The 21162-nt window shown below is 48.7% G+C and overlaps 1 protein-coding gene across 1 annotated transcript in view; it reads left to right on the forward strand.

The window, feature by feature from the left end:
* The window catches only part of CTSZ (cathepsin Z), a 44576-nt gene that overhangs the window by 21418 nt on the left and 1996 nt on the right, over positions 1-21162 (forward strand). Inside the window, exon 5 of the mRNA XM_063959383.1 lies at positions 20314-20479. Within this exon, the coding sequence (XP_063815453.1) occupies positions 20314-20479 (166 nt within the window). The remainder of the gene's footprint in view (positions 1-20313; positions 20480-21162) is intronic.

The following is a 21162-nucleotide window of genomic DNA, read 5'->3' on the forward strand; positions in this document are numbered from 1 at the left end:
CATTCCTTCAGACAGGAATGGACAAGGGTGGCTACCTTGAGAGTGCAAGTGTCAGCATTGACTGTATGGTTCCAAAAGAAAAGCTAACCTACAGGTTGTGCGCACTTTTTCCCAGGGAATGCTGCACATTCAACCTCCTTTGTTCCTCCTACAGTGCCTTGGGACTTAAGTTTAGTCTTAAAGGCCCTTTAAGTTGCCTCATTTGAACCACTAAAATGAGTGGATCTTAAATGGTTGACAGCTAAAGTTCTCTTTCTACTTGCTTCAGGTAGAAGAGTTTCAGATTTAGGGGCATTGTTATGTCGCCCTCCTTTTCTGACTTTTTATCCAGATAGAGCAGCTCTCAGAACCAAATCTGGGTATCTTCCTAAGGTGGTGTCTAAATTCCACCTTAACGATGAAATTGTAGTCCTGGCCTTCCAAGGGCCGGACCTTTCTGCGGGAGATGCATCGTTGGATGTAGTTCGTGCCTTAAGAATCTACGTGGATCGTACCAGTGCCATCAGAAACAGACACCCTCTTCGTTTTCTACGGATTTCACAAGAGGATGGCCTGCTGACATACAGATACTGGCGAGGTGGCTTCGGATGACGATTTCAGAAGCATATTCTCAAGCTGATCTCCCTGTTCCGGCTAATGTCTCTGCTCACTCTACTCGTAAGGTAGGTCCGTCATGGGCAGCACAAGGTGGTGCTTCAGCAGAACAGATATGTAAGGCAGCCACATAGTCTTCCATTAACACATTCATTAGACATTATGCCTTTGATACCTTTGCCTCTCAGGATGCTAAATTCAGGCGAAGGATTCTCCTGCCCAATCAGGAGCGTCCCCACCACTAAATTGCTTTGGGACATTCCCAATGTTATCGTGTGGATAACCTGTGAACCTTGACGGAGAAATAATCGTTATGGTAGACTTACCGTTGGTAACGCTTTTTCTCCTAAGTCCACAGGGATCCCACCCTGACACACCTGATTTGAGGATCCTTTCACTCACTAGCCTCTTCCTTCTTGTACGGAAGGGTGTGCATGTGTGTTCTACTCGCCTGATTAGGGCTCTCTATGATGCTCCTGCCTTGAGCTTTGGAAAAACAACTGATTTACCTGAGCCATGAGGCGGGATATAGGGACGGGCCCGTTGCATCCTGGGAGGCCGAAAGCTTTGATAGTTTGGTGCCAATCCGCTGTCGCTACCTCATATCCCAATGTTAGCCTGTGGATTTAGGAGAAATAGCATTAACAGTAGTTAATACTACCATAACGATTATTTTGTGGGGATACTGCAAAAACAGTTGGTTTTGGGAGAATTTCCTGCAATATATAATCTTAAAAACAGAGTCCAAGCCCAAATTCTCCTACTCTGAGTAGCATTTTGATAAAGAGGTCAATTATCTGGTTACATACATGTCCTCCTAAAAATAAAAATGCCTACTCACAACCTTATTAATGACATAATTGTTTTTACTGTATTGTGAATTAAATACTATTATTAAAATATCATTTTATTTTGGGGTAAGATGGGCCATAGGTTGGCCCAGTCAGTTCTGAATTGTAGTCGCAGGGATGGAGGTCTACAACTCCCACACTATTAGTTACTACCATGCTGTACATCTAGCCAGGATAATTGAGATGTCCCGGCACCCTGCCACTAAACAATGGCCACTGATTGCAGGATACACCCCTGGTACCCTTATACATGTTCTTCCGTGGCGTTGTAAAATCCCACAAATCAGACAAACCATCTTGGACCCCACACTGCGTTGCTGGAAAAAATTCAAACATCTACCGGCCTTTAGTCTGGGACCCTCTTTGCCCATGCCTTTACTACACCACCCAGATCTGCCTCCGAATACTATTTCCCAAGTCCTCCTATCTTCCTGGGCCGCAGCTGGTATTTCTAGGCTGTCCCACCTGGTTAGCCCCACTGGTCTCCGTTCTTTCACAACGCTGACACAAATTTATGGTCTACCATCTAGCAAATTTTGGATCTACCTACAGCTCCGGCATCATGTGGCTTCTTTACCTGCTCATACTGGGAGTGGCATCTAACCTAATTTGAGACGCTATGTCTGACCGACTTCGCACATAGACATCTGATTTCCCAGTTAAATTAAAAAATGCTTAACTAGTCTCTCACTCCAGACTCCCTCCTTTGTAATCTGTGGTATCCGGACTATGGTTCTACACTAAAAAGGTCTACCGTCAATAGGTCTACCACTAATGGTACTAATGGTAGCGTCAAAAGGTCGACACGTAAACGGTTGCCCGGGTCAAATGGTCAACATGATAATGGGCAACCAGGGTTTCCCCCCCCATTTTTTCCAACTTTTTCATACATTACCATGCACGTGGACTACGATTGGGAATAGTAACCTGTCGCTCGCCACGCGAGGGGACGCAGTACACTAATGGGGCTTGTTTGTTGCAGAATAGTGACAAAACACCCCCAAAAAATAGGATTTTAATACCTACCGGTAAATGCTTTTCTCTTGGTCCGTAGAGGATGCTGGGGTCACATCAAGAACCATGGGGTATAGACGGGATCCACAGGAGACATGGGCACTTTAAGACTTTCAAAGGGCTGTGAACTGGCTCCTCCCTCTATGCCCCTCCTCCAGACTCCAGTTATAGGAACTGTGCCCAGGAAGACGGACATTTCGAGGAAAAGGATTTATAGTTAAACTAAGGTGAGATACATACCAGCTCACACCTCAAGCACGCCGTACAACATGGCATTTAACACAACGCAAGTCAACGGCATGAACATCATCAGCAAGAGAAAAGGATTTACCAGTAGGTATTAAAATCCTATTTTCTCATCCGTCCTAGAGGATGCTGGGGTCACATCAAGAACCATGGGGTTTATACCAAAGCTCTAGAACGGATGGGAGAGTGCGGATGACTCTGCAGCACCGATTGACCAAACATGAGGTCCTCATTAGCCAGGGTATCAAACTTGTAGAACTTCGCAAAGGTGTTCGAACCCGACCAAGTAGCTGCTCGGCAAAGTTGTAATGCCGTGACCCCCCGGGCAGCCGCCCAGGACGAGCCCACCTTCCTGGTAGAATGGGCCTTCACCAATATCGGTAATGGCAATCCAGCAGTAGAATGAGCCTGTTGAATCGTATGAGAGATCCAGCGCGCAACAGTCTGCTTGAAAGCAGGAGCCCCAATTTTATTGTGAGCATACAAGACAAACAGAGTCTCTGTTTTCCTAAGGTGAGCCGTTCTGGCGACATAAATTTTCAAAGCTCTTACTACATCGAGAAGCTTCGATTCCAGCAAGGCGTCAGCAGCCACTGGCACCACAATAGGTTGGTTCAAATGTAACGATGACACCACTTTCGGCAGAAACTGCTGACGAGTCCTTAATTCTGCTCTATCTTCATGGAAGATCAAATAAGGGCTCTTGTGAGAGCCCAATTCAGACACCCGCCTTGTGGATGCCAAGGCCAACAGCATGACCACTTTCCAAGTAAGGAATTTCCACTCTACCTCCTGTAAAGGTTCAAACCAATGAGATTGAAGGAATTGCAACACCACGTTAAGATCCCATGGTGCCACAGGGGGCACAAAAGGAGGTTGGATGTGCAATACGCCTTTCACAAAGGTCTGAACTTCTGGAAGTGAAGCCAATTGTTTTTGGAAGAAAACTGATAAAGCCGAAATTTGAACTTTAATTGAGCCCAAGTTTAGGCCCGCATCCACACCGGCTTGTAGAAAATGGAGAAAACGTCCTAACTGAAATTCTTCCGTAGGAGCTTTCTTGGATTCACACCAAAACACGCATTTTCTCCAAATACGGTGATAATGTTTAGACGTTACTCCTTTCCTGGCCTGAATAAGAGTAGGGATGACTTCCTTGGGAATACCCTTTCGGGCTAGGATCCGGCGTTCAACCTCCAAGCCGTCAAACGAAGTTGCGGTAAGTCTTGGAACACGCACGGCCCCTGCTGTAACAGATCCTCCCTCAGAGGAAGAGGCCAGGGATCTCCTATGAGTAATTCCTGAAGATCTGGATACAAAGCCCTCCTTGGCCAATCTGGAACAATGAGGATCGCATGAACCTTTGTTCTTCTTATGATCTTTATCACGTTTGGAATGAGTGGAAGCGGAGGAAACACGTACACCGACTGAAACACCCACGGTGTCACTAGGGCGTCCACTGCTATTGCTTGAGGGTCTCTCGACCTGGAACAATATCTCTGAAATTTCTTGATTTTCTTGTTGAGGCGAGACGCCATCATGTCTATTTGAGGAATTCCTCAAAGACTTGTCACTTCTGCAAAGACCTCTGGATGAAGACCCAACTCACCTGGATGGAGATCGTGTCTGCTGAGAAAGTCTGCCTCCCAGTTGTCTACTCCTGGAATGAAGATCGCTGACAGAGCGCTTGCATGCTTTTCCGCCCAACGGAGCACCTTTATGGCCTCTGCCATTGCCGCTCTGCTCTTCGTTCCGCCCTGGTGGTTTACGTATGCTACTGCTGTTATGTGTCCGACTGAATTAAGACGGGCTGATTGCGAAGAAAATGTTCCGCTTGCAGAAGGCCGTTGTGAATGGCCCGTAACTCCAGCACGTTTATGTGTAGACACATTTCCTGGATTGACCATTTTCCCTGGAAGCTTTCCCCCTGCGTGACTGCTCCCCAGCCTCGGAGACTCGCATCCGTGGTCACTACGATCCAGTCCTGGACCCCGAACCTGCGTCCCTCTAGGAGGTGAGAGCTGTGTAGCCACCACAGGAGTGAGATTCTGGTCTTGGAGGACAGGGTTATCCTTCGGTGCATGTGCAGATGGGACCCGGACTACATGTCCAATAGGTCCCACTAAAACACTCTGGCATGGAATCTGCCAAACTGAATGGTCTCATAGGCCGCTACCATCTTCCCCAGCAACCGAGTGCATTGATGGATCGATACTCTTGCTGGTTTCAGAATTTGTTTGACCAGGTTCTGAATTTCCAGAGCCTTTTCCACTGGAAGAAAAATTCTCTGTAATTCTGTGTCCATAATCATTCCCAAAAACGACAGCCGTCTCGTCTGAACCAACTGCGATTTTGGCAAGTTTAGGAGCCAACCATGTTGCTGCAGAATTGTCAGGGAGAGGGTAATGTTCTTCAGTAATTGGTCCCTGGATCTCGCCTTTATCAGGAGATCGTCCAAGTACGGGATAATTGTGACTCCTTGTTTTCGGCCATTACTTTGGTGAAAACCCTCGGAGCCGTGGACAGACCAAACGGCAACGTTTGAAATTGGTAATGACAATCCTGAACTGCAAACCTCAGGTAAGCCTGATGTGGGGGATAAATGGGAACATGTAAGTAGGCATCCTTTATGTCTACTGACACCATAAAATCCCCCTCCTCCAGACTGGAGATCACAGCCCGGAGAGATTCCATCTTGAATTTAAAAAAATTTTTAGGTAGAAATTGAGGGATTTGAGGTTCAGGATTGGTCTGACTGAGCCATCTGGCTTCGGAACCACAAACAGGCTCGAATAAAAGCCTTCTCCCTGTTGCGACGGGGGAACCCTGACAATGACTTGATTGTGACACAATTTTTGTATTGCGGCGCATACCACTTCCCTGTCTGGACGAGAAGCTGGTAAGGCTGATTTGAAAAATCGGTGAGGGGGGACGTTTTGAAACTCCAGTTTGTACCCATGGGACACTATTTCTAAAACCCATGGGTCTAGGCCCGAACGAGCCCAGAACTGACTGAAGAGCCTGAGACGTGCCCCCACCATGTGTGGACTCCCGCAGAGGACCCCAGCGTCATGCGGTGTACTTGGCAGAAGCCGGGGAGGACTTCTGCTCCTGGAAACCGGCCACGGCCGGTGATCGCTTACCCTTTCCTCTAGTAGCAAGGAAGGAAGACCCTCCTCTGCCTTTTCTGTATTTATAGGGCCGAAAGGACTGCATCTGATACTGGTGTGCTTTCTTTTGTGGTACAGGCACATAAGGTAAAAGTTATGACTTACCCGCGGTAGCCGTAGATACCAACTCAGCGAGGCCGTCACCAAACAATACACCACCTTTATACGGTAGAGACTCCATAGCTTTTTTGGAGTCAGCATCAACAGTCCATTGATGAGTCCACAATGCTCTCCTAGCTGAGACTGCCATGGCATTGGCCCGTGAACCCAAGAGGCCAATATCTCTCACAGCTTCCTTTAGGTAGACTGCAGCGTCACTGATATGACCTAGCATCAGAAGAATGTTATCCCTATCGAGGGTATCCAATTCAGATGACAGGTTATCTGCCCATTTTTCGATACCACTACTCACCCCCGCAGATGCAATGGCTGGTCTGAGTAGTGTACCTGTGGAGATATAAATGGATTTCAATGTATTTTCCAGTTTATGATCCGCAGGATCCTTTAGGGCTGCCGTGTCAGGGGACGGAAGAGCCAACTTTTTGGACAACCGTGATAAAGCTTTGTCCACAATGGGGGGTGACTCCCATTTATCCCCATCCCCAGAGGGAAACGGATACGCTGCTACAATCCTTTTGTGAATCTGAAACTTTTAGTCAGGATTTTCTCAAACCTTTTCACAAAGCGCGTTCAGTTCATGAGAGGGAAGAAAAGTTACCTCAGGTTTCTTCCCCTTAAACATAGACCCTAGTATCAGGAACAGCAGGGTCCTCAGTGATATGCAATACATCTTTTATAGCCACAATCATGTACTGAATGCTCTTTGCCAGTTTTGGATCTAATCTGGCATCACTATAGTCGACACTTGAGTCAGTGTCAGTGTCCGTGTCGGTATCCGTGTCTGCCAGCTGGGCAAATGAACGTTTTTGTGACCCCGAAGGGGTCTGGACTTGAAACACATCCTCTACGGATTTCTTCCAAGCCTGGTTCTGAGACTCAGATTCAGACATGCCGACACACGTGTACCTACCACACACAGACACACTGGCCCTATAGGGGACAGACCTACAGCAAAGTCTGTCAGAGAGAGACAGAGGGAGATATAGCCAGCCCACACCCCAGCGGCCAAAACCCGGTCTGAACACTACAGACAATGTCCCAGACCTGCAGCGCTTTTATAAACTAGTATAATGCACCAAAATCGCTGTGCCCCCCCCCCCATTTTCCACCGTTACAGCAGTGTGAGGAAGGACCAGCGTCTCTGCAGCCATGTGAAGAGAAATGGCGCCGGGCCGTGTGCTGTGAGGGCTAAGCCCCGCCCCCTTACTGGCGCGCTTCAGACCTGCTCATTTTTAAACTTTTTGACACTGGCGGGGGTACGGACAGTGCCCAGGCACCTTGTCCGCTGTTGCCAGATAGATAAAATAAGAATTTACTCACCGGTAATTCTATTTCTCGTAGTCCGTAGTGGATGCTGGGAACTCCGTAAGGACCATGGGGAATAGCGGGCTCCGCAGGAGACTGGGCACTCTAAAAGAAAGATTAGGTACTATCTGGTGTGCACTGGCTCCTCCCTCTATGCTCCTCCTACAGACCTCAGTTAGGGAAACTGTGCCCGGAAGGGCTGACACAATAAGGAAAGGATTTGGAATCCCCGGTAAGACTCATACCAGCCACACCAATCACACCGTACAACTCGTGATACTATACCCAGTTAACAGTATGAATAACAACTGAGCCTCACGAACAGATGGCTCATAACAATAACCCTTTAGTTAGGCAATAACTATATACAAGTATTGCAGACAATCCGCACTTGGGATGGGCGCCCAGCATCCACTACGGACTACGAGAAATAGAATTACCAATGAGTAAATTCTTATTTTCTCTGACGTCCTAGTGGATGCTGGGAACTCCGTAAGGACCATGGGGATTATACCAAAGCTCCCAAACGGGCGGGAGAGTGCGGATGACTCTGCAGCACCGAATGAGCAAACTCAAGGTCCTCCTCAGCCAGGGTATCAAACTTGTAGAATTTTGCAAATGTGTTTGAACCCGACCAAGTAGCAGCTCGGCAAAGCTGTAAAGCCGAGACCCCTCGGGCAGCCGCCCAAGAAGAGCCCACCTTCCTCGTGGAATGGGCTTTTACTGATTTAGAATGCGGCAGTCCAGCCGCAGAATGTGCAAGTTGAATCGTGCTATAGATCCAGCGAGCAATAGTCTGCTTTGAAGCAAGAGCACCCAGCTTGTTGGGTGCATACAGGATAAATAGCGAGTCAGTATTCCTGAGTCTAGCCATCCTGGAAACATATATTTTCAGGGCCCCGACTACGTCCAGCAACTTGGAATCCTCCAAGTCCCGAGTAGCCGCAGGCACCACAGTAGGGTGGTTCAAATGAAACGCTGATACCACCTAGGAAGAAAATGGGAACGAGTCCTCAATTCCGCCCTATCCATATGAAAAATCAGATAAGGGCTTTTACATGAGAAAGCCGCCAATTCTGATACACGCCTGGCCGAAGCCAAGGCCAACAGCATGACCACGTTCCGCGTGAGATATTTTTGCTCCACGGTTTTAAGTGGCTCAACCAATGCGACTTTAGGAAATCCAACACCACGTTGAGATCCCAAGGTGCCACTGGAGGCACAAAAGGGGGCTGAATATGCAGCACTCCTTTAAACAAAAGTCCGAACTTCAGGCAGTGAAGCCAGTTCTTTTTGGAAGAAAATTGACAGAGCCAAAATCTGGACCTTAATGGAACCCAATTTTAGGCCCATAGTCACCCCTGACTGTAGGAAGTGCTGAAATCGACCCAGCTGAAATTCCTCCGTTGGGGCCTTCCAGGCCTCACACCAAGCAACATATTTCCGCCATATGCGGTGATAATGTTTTGCGGTCACATCCTTCCTAGCTTTAATCAGCGTAGGAATGACTTCCTCCGGAATGCCCTTTTGCTTTAGGATCCGGTGTTCAACCGCCATGCCGTCAAACGCAGCCGCGGTAAGTCTAGGAACAGACAGGGCCCCTGCAGTAGCAGGTCCTGTCTAAGCGGCAGAGGCCGAGGGTCCTCTGAGATCATTTCTTGAAGTTCTGGGTACCAAGCTCTTCTTGGCCAATCCGGAACAATGGGAATAGTTCTTACTCCTCTCCTTATTATTCTCAGTACCTTGGGTACGAGAGAAAGAGGAGGGAAACATATAAACCGACTGGTACACCCACGGTGTCACTAGAGCGTCCACAGCTATCGCCTGAGGATCCCTTGACCTGGCGCAATATCCTTTTAGCTTTTTGGTGAGGCGGGACGCCATCATGTCCACCTGTGGCCGTTCCCAACGGTTCACAATCAGCTGGAAGACTTCTGGATGAAGTCCCCACTCTCCCGGGTGGAGGTCGTGCCTGCTGAGGAAGTCTGCTTCCCAGTTGTCCACTCCCGGAATGAACACTGCTGACAGTGCTATCACGTGATTCTCCGCCATCAAAGAATCCTTGTGGCTTCTGCCATTGCTACCCTGCTTCTTGTGCCGCCCTGGCGGTTTACATGGGCGACCGCTGTGATGTTGTCTGACTGAATCAGAACCGGTTGTTTTTGAAGCAGGGGTTCTGCTTGACTCAGGGCGTTGTAAATGTCCCTTAGTTCCAGAATATTTATGTGTAGGGAAGTTTCCTTGGAAGTTTCTTCCCTGGGTGACTGCCCCCCAACCTCTGAGGCTTGCATCCGTGGTCACCAGGACCCAGTCCTGTATGCCGAATCTGCGGCCTTCGAGCAGATGAGCACTCTGCAGCCACCACAGCAGAGACACCCTGGCCCTCGGGGACAGGGTAATCAAACGATGCATCTGGAGATGCGATCCGGACCACTTGTCCAACAGATCCCACTGGAAGATCCTTGCATGGAATCTGCCGAAGGGACTTGCTTCGTAAGAAGCTACCATCTTTCCCAGGACTCGCGTGCATTGATGCACCAACACCTGCTTTGGTTTCAGGAGGTCCCTGACCAGAGATGATAATTCCTGGGCCATCTCCTCCGGGAGAAATTCTTCTGTTGTGTCCAGAATCATGTCCAAGAACAGCAGACGCGTCGCAGGAATCAGCTGCGACTTTGGGATATTCAGAATCCAGCCGTGCTGATGCAGCACTTCCTGAGATAGTGCCACGCCGACTAGCAACTGCTCCTTGGACCTCGCCTTTATAAGGAGATCGTCCAAGTACGGAATAATCATGACTCCCTTCTTTCGGAGAAGCATCATCATTTCGGCCATTACCTTGGTAAATACCCACGGTGCCGTGGACAGACCAGACGGCAACGTCTGGAATTGGTAATGACAATCCTGTACCACAACCTTGAGGTACTTTGAACTTGAACTTTTTTATATAAATGTTCAGGGATTTTAAATTTAGAATGGGTCTCACCGAACCGTCTGGTTTCGGTACCGCAACATTGTGGAATAGTAACCCCGTCCCTGTTGAAGGAGGGGTACCTTGATTATCACCTGCTGAAGATACAGCTTGTGAATTGCCGCCAGTACTACCTCCCTTTCTCTGAGGTCAGCAGGCAAGGCTGATTTGAGGTAACGGTGAGGGGGAGTCGCCTCGAACTCCAGCTTGTATCCCTGTGATACTACTTGCAGAACCCAGGGATCCATCTGTGAGCGAGCCCACTGGTCGCTGAAGTTCCGGAGACGCGCCCCCACCGCACCTGGCTCAGCCTGTGGAGCCCCAGCGTCATGCGGTGGACTTAGAGGAAGCGGGGGAAGATTTTTGATCCTGGGAACTGGCTGTCTGGTGCAGCCTTTTTCCTTCTTCCCTTGCCTCCGGCAGAAAGGAAGCGCCTTTGACCCGCTTGCTTTTCTGAGGCCGAAAGGACTGTACCTGATAATACGGTGCTTTCTTAGGCTGTGAGGGAACCTGAGGTAAAAATTTTGACTTCCCAGCTGTTGCTGTGGATACGAGGTCCGAGAGACCATCCCCAAACAATTCCTCACCCTTATAAGGCAGAATCTCCATGTGCCTTTTAGAATCAGCATCACCTGTCCACTGCCGGGTCCATAATACCCTCCTGGCAGAAACGGACATTGCATTAATTTTGGATGCCAGCCGGCAAATATCCCTCTGTGCATCCCTCATATATAAGACGATGTCTTTAATATGCTTTATGGTTAGCAAAATAGTATCCCTGTCGAGGGTAACACTATTATCTGACAGGGTATCAGACCACGCTGCAGCAGCACTACACCTCCATGCTGAGGCAATTGCAGGTCACAGTATAGAACCTGACTGTGTATATACAGACTTCAGGATTTCCTCCTCCTTTCTATCAGCAGGCTCCTTCAAGGTGGCCGTATCCTGAGACGGCACTGCCACCTTTTTTGACAAACGTGTGAGCGCCTCATCCACCCTAGGGGATATCTCCCAACGTGACCTATCCGCTGGCGGGAAAGGGTACGCCATCAGTAACTTTTTAGAAATTACTAGTTTCTTATCGGGGGAAACCCACGCTTCTTCACACACTTCATTCAATTCATCTGATGGGGGAACAAAACACTGGCTGCTTTTTCTCCCCAAACATAAAACCCCTTTTTAGTGGTACTTGGGTTAATGTCAGAAATGTGGAACACATTTTTTATTGCCGAAATCATGCAACGGATGCCCCTAGTGGATTTTGTATATGTCTCAACCTCGTCGACACTGGAGTCAGACTCCGTGTCGACATCTGTGTCTGCCATCTGAGGTAGCGGGCGTTTTTGAGCCCCTGATGGCCTTTGAGACGCCTGGGCAGGCGCGGGCTGAGAAACCGGCTGTCCCATGGCTGTTACGTCATCCAGCCTTTTATGTAAGGAGTTGACACTGTCGGTTAATACCTTCCACATATCCACCCACTCTGGTGTCGGCCCCGCAGAGGGTGATATCACATTTATCGGCACCTGCTCCGCCTCCACATAAGCCTCCTCATCAAACAAGTCGACACAGCCGTACCGACACACCGCACACACACAGGGAATGCTCTGACTGAGGACAGGACCCCACAAAGCCCTTTGGGGAGACAGAGAGAGAGTATGCCAGCACACACCACAGCGCTATTTAATCAGGGATTTACACTAATAGAAAGTGATTTATCCCTATAGCTGCTTTTTTATATACAGTTTGCGCCTAAATTTAGTGCCCCCCCTCTATTTTTAACCCTTTGAGCCTGGAAACTGCAGGGGAGAGCCTGGGGAGCTGTCTTCCAGCTGCACTGTGAAGAGAAAATGGCGCCAGTGTGCTGAGGGAGATAGCCCCGCCCCTTTTTCGGCGGACTTCTCCCGCTCTTATAATTGTATTATGGCAGGGGATTTTTACACATATATAGCTTATTAGGCTACATTATGTGTTGTTTGCCAAAGTTAAGGTACTCTAATTGCAGCCCAGGCCCCCCCCCCCCCCCCCAGCGCCCTGCACCCATCAGTGACCGGAGTATGTGGTGTGCATAGGGAGCAATGGACACCACATAATGAAGACCGAAGTCTTCAGCCGCCGATTTCCAGGACGTTCTTCTTGCTTCTGGCTCTGTAAGGGGGACGGCGGCGCGGCTCCGGGACCAGACGACCGAGGCTGGGCCTGTGTTCGATCCCTCTGGAGCTAATGGTGTCCAGTAGCCTAAGAAGCCCAAGCTAGCTGCAAGCAGGTAGGTTCGCTTCTTCTCCCCTTAGTCCCTTGTAGCAGTGAGTCTGTTGCCAGCAGATCTCACTGAAAATAAAAAACTTAAACACTTTACAGGAGAGCCCCTAGTGTGCAACCAGCTCGGGCCGGGCACAGATTCTAACTGAGGTCTGGAGGAGGGGCATAGAGGGAGGAGCCAGTGCACACCAGATAGTACCTAATCTTTCTTTTAGTGTGCCCAGTCTCCTGCGGAGCCCGCTATTCCCCATGGTCCTTACGGAGTTCCCAGCATCCACTAGGACGTCAGAGAAATGAGGTTTATATGCTGCCCAGGCCGTCCCCCCCCCCCCCCCCGCGCCCTGCAGTTGTGGGAGCATGGCGCGCAGCGCGGCCGCCGTGCGGTACCTCAAAGCCGTCACTGAAGTCTTCTGATCTTCTTCTACTCACCTGTCTTCTGTCTCTGCAAGGGGGGTGACGGCAGGCTCTGGGAATGAACCCCTAGGCATACCCAGTGTTCCAACCCCTCAGGAGCTAATGGTGTCCTGTAGCCAAAGAAGCAGATCCTTTAAACTCACAGAGGTATGTCTGACTTCTCTCCCCTAAGTCCCACGATGCAGGGAGACTCTTGCCAGCAGTGCTCCCTGAAAATAAAAAACCTAACAAAGTCTTTTCAGAGAAACTCAGTAGAGCTCCTCAGTGTGCATCCAGTCTGCCTGGGCACAGATTCTAAACTGGAGCCTGGAGGAGGGGCTTAGAGGGAGGAGCCAGTTCACACCCCTTTGAAAGTCTTAAAATGCCCATGTCTCCTGTGGATCCCGTCTATACCCCATGGTTCTTGATGTGACCCCAGCATCCTCTAGGACGTATGAGAAATAAAAAATTGTGTCTACCATTTCCATGTCGACCTTTTGACCCTGTCGACCTAATGCATGTCTACCATTAGTGATAGACCTACTGACTGTAGACCTTTTCAGTGTAGATCTAATAATCTGCACACGTAATAGATTGGCACAAAGACCTCCAAAAATGAACTCTCTGATGACCAATGGTCTCGCGTATACCGGTACACATTTGCCAGCTCTCCTTTCATTCAAGGATTAGGAACCCAATATAAAATTCTATTTAGATGGTATCGCTGCCCTGAGGGGATTCACCAGATGTTCCCGACTGTATCTGCCCTATGTTGGAGATGTTGACAGTCACTTGGTACCCCCATTCACATATGGTGGCACTGCCGTGTACTGACTGGCTTCTGGCATCAGGTCCAGAAGATCACTTGTCATATAACTAGGTACCCGGTCCCTGAGACTACCAAATTCTGGTTTCTTAGCCTGATGGTCATTCACCTCACCCAGTATAAAAGTTCTCTGCTACGACACCTAGGGAACGCGGCTAGGGCTACTGTACTTTGCTGGTGGAGGACAACTCTGCAACCTCCTATATCCCATTGGTTTCAAAGGGTTGATTTTTACATGGCTATGAAGGAGCTCACCACCATCACAAACGTCTACCTCTCAATTTAGTGCTACCTGGTCGGAATGGCTCGCCTTTAAAGAGTCCTTTGCTTATAAAACCTACGTGACACCAGTCCTCGACATATCGTTCTAAACAAATGATGACGACTCCCTCCCCTCTTTCTTCTTCTAGATCACTTCTCTTTTCTCATCTATCTCTTCTACCTTATACACTAGCATTTTGTTATTCCTGCTGCATTGATGTGATCTGATGATTTCCATGTTGCACTGACAATTGTTGGTACGTGACGCACTGCGTATTGCTTTCGTACTGCTTAGACGTGTCCGCACTGTTGATACTAGTTTACACACACTCATGTGATTTCATGTTTGTCATTTCATTTCATGTTTGTCTTTCTTTCTTGAATAATAAAAAATAAGATTTTACTCACCGGTAAATCTATTTCTCGTAGTCCGTAGTGGATGCTGGGGACTCCGTAAGGACCATGGGGAATAGACGGGCTCCGCAGGAGACTGGGCACTCTATAAGAAAGATTTGGTACTATCTGGTGTGCACTGGCTCCTCCCTCTATGCCCCTCCTCCAGACCTCAGTTAGGATACTGTGCCCGGAAGAGCTGACACAATAAGGAAGGATTTTTTTGAATCCCGGGTAAGACTCATACCAGCCACACCAATCACACCGTATAACTCGTGATACTATACCCAGTTAACAGTATGAAATATAACTGAGCCTCTCAACAGATGGCTCAATAATAACCCTTTAGTTAGGCAATAACTATATACAAGTATTGCAGACACTCCGCACTTGGGACGGGCGCCCAGCATCCACTACGGACTACGAGAAATAGATTTACCGGTGAGTAAAATCTTATTTTCTCTAACACCCTAGTGGATGCTGGGGACTCCGTAAGGACCATGGGGATTATACCAAAGCTCCCAAACGGGCGGGAGAGTGCGGATGACTCTGCAGCACCGAATGAGAGAACTCAAGGTCCTCCTCAGCCAGGGTATCAAATTTGTAGAATTTTGCAAACGTGTTTGCCCCTGACCAAGTAGCAGCTCGGCAAAGTTGTAAAGCCGAGACCCCTCGGGCAGCCGCCCAAGATGAGCCCACCTTCCGTGTGGAATGGGCTTTTACAGATTTAGGCTGCGGTAAGCCTACCGCAGAATGCGCCAGCTGAATAGTGCTACAAATCCAGCGCGCAATAGACTGCTTAGAAGCAGGAGCACCTATCTTGTTGGGTGCGTACAGGACAAAAAGCGAGTCAGTCTTTCTGACTCCAGCCGTCCTGGAAACAAAGTTTCAGGGCCCTGACTACATCCAGTAACTTGGAATCCTCCAAGTCCCCAGTAGCCGCAGGCACCACAATAGGTTGGTTCAAGTGAAAAGCAGATACCACCTTAGGGAGAAACTGGGGACGAGTCCTCAATTCTGCCCTATCCATATGAAAAATCAGATAAGGGCTTTTACAAGACAAAGCCGCCAATTCTGACACCCGCCTGGCCGAAGCCAAGGCCAATAACATGACCACTTTCCACGTGAGATATTTCAGATCCACAGTTTTAAGTGGTTCAAACCAATGTGATTTTAGGAAATTCAACACCACATTGAGATCCCAAGGTGCCACTGGAGGCACAAAAGGGGGCTGAATATGAAGCACTCCCTTTACAAAAGTCTGAACTTCAGGCAGTGAAGCCAGTTCTTTCTGGAAGAAAATCGACAGGGCCGAAATCTGGACTTTAATGGAACCCAATTTTAGGCCCATAGTCACTCCCGACTGTAGGAAGTGTAGAAAGCGACCCAGCTGAAATTCCTCTGTTGGGGCCTTCTGAGCCTCACACCACGCAACATATCTTCGCCAAATACGGTGATAATGGTTCGCGGTTACTTCTTTCCTGGCTTTTATTAGCGTAGGAATGACTTCCTCCGGAATGCCCTTTTCCTTTAGGATCCGGAATTCAACCGCCATGCCTTCAAACGCAGCCGCGGTAAGTCTTGGAACAGACAGGGCCCCTGCTGCAGCAGATCCTGTCTGAGCGGTAGAGGCCATGGGTCCTCTGATATAATTTCCTGAAGTTCCGGGTACCAAGCCCTTCTTGGCCAATCCGGAACCACGAGTATCGTTCTTACTCCTCGCCTTCTTATTATTCTCAGTACCTTTGGTATGAGAGGCAGAGGAGGGAACACATAAACCGACTGGTACACCCACGGTGTCACTAGAGCGTCCACAGCTATCGCCTGAGGGTCCCTTGACCTGGCGCAATATCTCTTTAGCTTTTTGTTGAGGCGGGACGCCATCATGTCCACCTGTGGCCTTTCCCAACGGTTTACCAACAGTAGGAAGACTTCTGGATGAAGTCCCCACTCTCCCGGGTGTAGGTCGTGTCTGCTGAGGAAGTCTGCTTCCCAGTTGTCCACTCCCGGAATGAACACTGCTGACAGTGCTAGTACGTGATTTTCCGCCCATCGGAGAATCCTTGTGGCTTCTGCCATTGCCATCCTGCTTCTTGTGCCCCCCTGTCGGTTCACATGGGCGACTGCCGTGATGTTGTCTGACTGGATCAGTACCGGCTGGTTTTGAAGCAGGGGTCTTGCCTGACTTAGGGCATTGTAAATGGCCCTTAGTTCCAGAATATTTATATGTAGGGAAGTCTCCTGACTTGACCATAGTCCTTGGAAGTTTCTTCCCTGTGTGACTGCTCCCCAGCCTCGAAGGCTGGCATCCGTGGTCACCAGGACCCAGTCCTGTATGCCGAATCTGCGGCCCTCTAGAAGATGAGCACTCTGCAGCCACCACAGTAGAGACACCCTGGTCCTTGGAGACAGGGTTATCATTTGATGCATCTGAAGATGCGATCCCGACCACTTGTCCAAGAGGTCCCACTGGAAGGTCCTCGCATGGAACCTGCCGAATGGAATTGCTTCGTATGAAGCCACCATTTTTCCCAGAACTCGTGTGCAACGATGCACCGATACCCGTTTTGGTTTTAGGAGGTCTCTGACTAGAGATGACAGCTCCTTGGCTTTCTCCTGCGGGAGAAACACTTTTTTCAGTTCTGTGTCCAAAATCATCCCCAGGAACAGTAAGCGAGTGGAAGGAACCAGCTGTGACTTTGGAATGTTCAGAATCCAGCCATGCTGTTGTAGCACCTCCTGAGATAGTGCTACTCCGACCAGTAACTGCTCCCTGGACCTCGCCTTTATAAGGAGATCGTCCAAGTATGGGATAATTAAAACTCCCTTTTTTCGAAGGAGTATCATCATTTCTGCCATTACCTTGGTAAACACCCTCGGTGCCGTGGACAGTCCAAACGGTAGTGTCTGGAATTGGTAATGGCAATCTTGTACCACAAATCTGAGGTACTCCTGGTGAGGAAGGTAAATAGGGACATGCAGGTAAGCATCCTTGATGTCCAGGGATACCATGTAATCCCCCTCGTCCAGGCTTGCATGTGCCTTTTAGAATCTGCATCTCCTGTCCACTGCCGAGTCCATAAGCCTCTCCTAGCAGAGATGGACAAAGCACTTATTCTTGAGGCCAGCCGGCAGATCTCCCTCTGTGCATCTCTCATGTATAAGACCGAGTCTTTTATATGCTCTATGGTTAGCAATATAGTGTCTCTGTCTAGGGTGTCAATATTTTCCGACAGGGAATCTGACCAAGCAGCAGCAGCACTGCACATCCAGGCTGAGGCAATAGCTGGTCTCAGTATAACACCAGTGTGTGTGTAAATAGATTTTAGGATAGCCTCCTGCTTTCTATCAGCAGGTTCCTTTAGGGCGGCCGTATCCGGAGACGGTAGTGCCACCTTTTTAGACAAACGTGTGAGCGCTTTATCCACCCTAGGGGGAGTTTCCCAACTATCCTCTGACGAGAAAGGGAACGCCATTAGTAATTTTTTTGAAATCACCAATTTTTTATCGGGGAAAGCCCACGCTTCTTCACGCACCTCATTCAATTCCACAGATGGGGGAAAAACTATAGGTAGTTTTTTCTCCCCAAACATAATACCCTTCTTTGAGGTACCCGGGTTTATATCAGTAAGGTGTAATACCTCTTTCATTGCCTCAATCATGCCACAAATGGCCCTAGTGGACATTAAATTTGACTCATCGTCGTCGACACTTGCATCAGTATCCGTGTCGACATCTGTGTCTGCCATCTGAGGTAGTGGTCGTTTCAGGGCCCCTGACGGCCTTTGAATCGTCTGGGCAGGCACGAGCTGAGAAGCCGGCTGTCCCGCATTTGGCATGTCGTAAAATTTTTTATGTAAGGAGTCGACACTTGCACGTAATTCCTTCCATAAATCCATCCACTCAGGTGTCTGCCCCGCAGGGGGTGACATCACATTAATAGGCATCTGCTCCGCCTCCACATAAGTCTCCTCATCAAACATGTCGACACAGCCGTACCGACACACCGCACACACACAGGGAATGCTCTTACAAGGAGACAGGACCCCACAAAAGCCCTTTGGGGAGACAGAGAGAAAGTATGCCAGCACACACCAGAGCGCTATAATAATACAGGGACTAACTGAATTATGACCCTTTATAGCTGCTTATTATATTAAACTGCGCCCAAATTTAGTGCCCCCCTCTCTTTTTTACCCTTTCCGTAGTGTAGACTGCAGGGGAGAGTCAGGGAGCTTCCTTCCAGCGGAACTGTGAGGGAATAATGGCGCCAGTGTGCTGAGGGAGAAGGCTCCGCCCCTTTTTCGGCAGCCTTTCTCCCGCTTTTTTCTGTAATTCTGGCAGGGGTAATTACCACATATATAGCCTCTGGGACTATATATTGTGGTTATTTTTGCCAGCCAAGGTGATATTATTGCTGCTCAGGGCGCCCCCCCCAGCGCCCTGCACCCTCAGTGACCGGAGTGTGAAGTGTGTATGAGGAGCAATGGCGCACAGCTGCAGTGCTGTGCGCTACCTTGGTGAAGACTGATGTCTTCTGCCGCCGATTTTCCGGACCATCTTCATGCTTCTGGCTCTGTAAGGGGGACGGCGGCGCGGCTCCGGGAACGAACACCAAGGACGAGTCCTGCGGTCGATCCCTCTGGAGCTAATGGTGTCCAGTAGCCTAAGAAGCCCAAGCTAGCTGCAAGCAGGTAGGTTCGCTTCTTCTCCCCTTAGTCCCACGATGCAGTGAGCCTGTTGCCAGCAGGTCTCACTGTAAAATAAAAAACCTAAATTTTAAACTTTCTTTCTAGCAGTTTAGGAGAGCTCCTAGTGTGCAACCAGCTCGGGCCGGGCACAGAAATCTAACTGAGGTCTGGAGGAGGGGCATAGAGGGAGGAGCCAGTGCACACCAGATAGTACCAAATCTTTCTTATAGAGTGCCCAGTCTCCTGCGGAGCCCGTCTATTCCCCATGGTCCTTACGGAGTCCCCAGCATCCACTAGGACGTTAGAGAAAGGAGATTACCCCCAAAAATTTTTTAGTTATATTTGTTTTAATCAGCTGATTAACTCACCTTAAGTATTCAAAGGCAGTAAATTCCATATCGATATAACAATGTAATAACCACTTTTAATAAAAGTGCTATAATAGAAATACAAGAATATTTTAACAAATACTTTGGTAAAATACAGTAGTTTGATCATTCCAACATTTAACAGGTACATATTTTAAGCTTACCACCCAATATGTGCTGTGAATTCTTCACATATGTTATACAAATGTAATAGCTTAATGATCGATTTGTATATTTCACTCAGAATGACAGAAGACAGACCATTCCATATTGACATTTAGGGCCTGATTCAGAGATGGACGGAATTGCAGAGCCGCCCACCAAGTGGCTTTGCAATTCTGTCCACCAAAATGTAAATGCAGCAGGTGGTGTCTATATGATCTAGACACCTCCTGCATTGCATTTGCGATTCGAGTGCAGCATCCATAGATGCTGCCTCGTATCGCCACCGTGACCATCGGCTGCGATGGTTGCAGGTTTGGCCAAGCTGCGTAAGCTGAGGCTTATTCAGCTTGGCCAGTTCCTGGCAGCTTGCGAGGCCAGGAAGTAAGCATGCAGCCATGCAGACCCTGGCCTCGTCCCTCCCGGAAAACAGGGGTGACACACCCCGTTTTGGGAATGCAGGCAAGGAACACTACCCTCTCCACCTCCCAAATGCCGAAGCTTGTCAATCAAGCTGTGGCTTAGAGACACTGTGAGCAGAGTTGCATATGGAGGGCTACACATGCGCAGTCCTCCCACCATCAGAGATGTCCGCTAACCATCAGGTTAGTGTACAGCTCTGAATCAGGCCCTTAGAGCTGACCCACAGAGTAACACAGCATAATGATGCCTTTTTTTGTGTTTTGCAGCTGTGGGATAATGGCTACGGAAAAGCTGGATGCCTACACTGGAGGGTTGTATTCAGAGTACCAGCCAAGCCCAATGGTGAATCATATCGTCTCTGTGGCCGGGTGGGGACTGGATGAAAATGGAGTGGAATTTTGGGTAGTCCGTAACTCGTGGGGAGAGCCTTGGGTATGAACTGTTTATCTTATTCACTCCCACAATCAATGTTCCATCTGTCTTCTCTATTGGAGAGACTCCATGAGGTTCCCAATATTTAAAAGAAAGTTGCAGCGCTTCACAGAAACATAGCATGTGACGGCAGATAAGAACCACTTGGGCCATCTAGTCTGCCCATGTACATACACACACTTACACACGAGGGTTAATTTTTTATACAAACTATACAAACGCCACAGTTAAGGTCATGGTGGGAATTTAACCCATGACCTCAGTGCATCACACCATCCATACTGCCCCTTCCCTGGTATACATCTGAGCAAGGAATGAGGTGCCCAATGTCGGTGTACGTAGGTGCTGAAACAGGACACCATCGGCCTCACCATTGAAACTAGCACTAGCCATATGCAGGTGCAGCCTCTCCATGTGTGTAAGGCCTACAATGTGACAGTTGAGCAACTACAGTATGTATGCAACCACTTTCATTATCACTCCCATAAAATGCTTATAAGATGTCAAATATCCGCATGTGCCCTAAGCCAACTCTCAGTTCTCCAAGGCATTTCTGATACCGCATGTCTCGACCGCAACAGCACCTTTATGCGTACACTGTATAGCGCATGCGCCATATGAGGATTTTTCAGCACACACAGTAGCAAAAAAAGTTTTTAATCTATGTGAAGATTGCCATTATG

Source organism: Pseudophryne corroboree, chromosome 3 (genome assembly GCF_028390025.1).
Source record: "Pseudophryne corroboree isolate aPseCor3 chromosome 3, aPseCor3.hap2, whole genome shotgun sequence".
Taxonomy (NCBI): Eukaryota; Metazoa; Chordata; class Amphibia; order Anura; family Myobatrachidae; genus Pseudophryne; species Pseudophryne corroboree.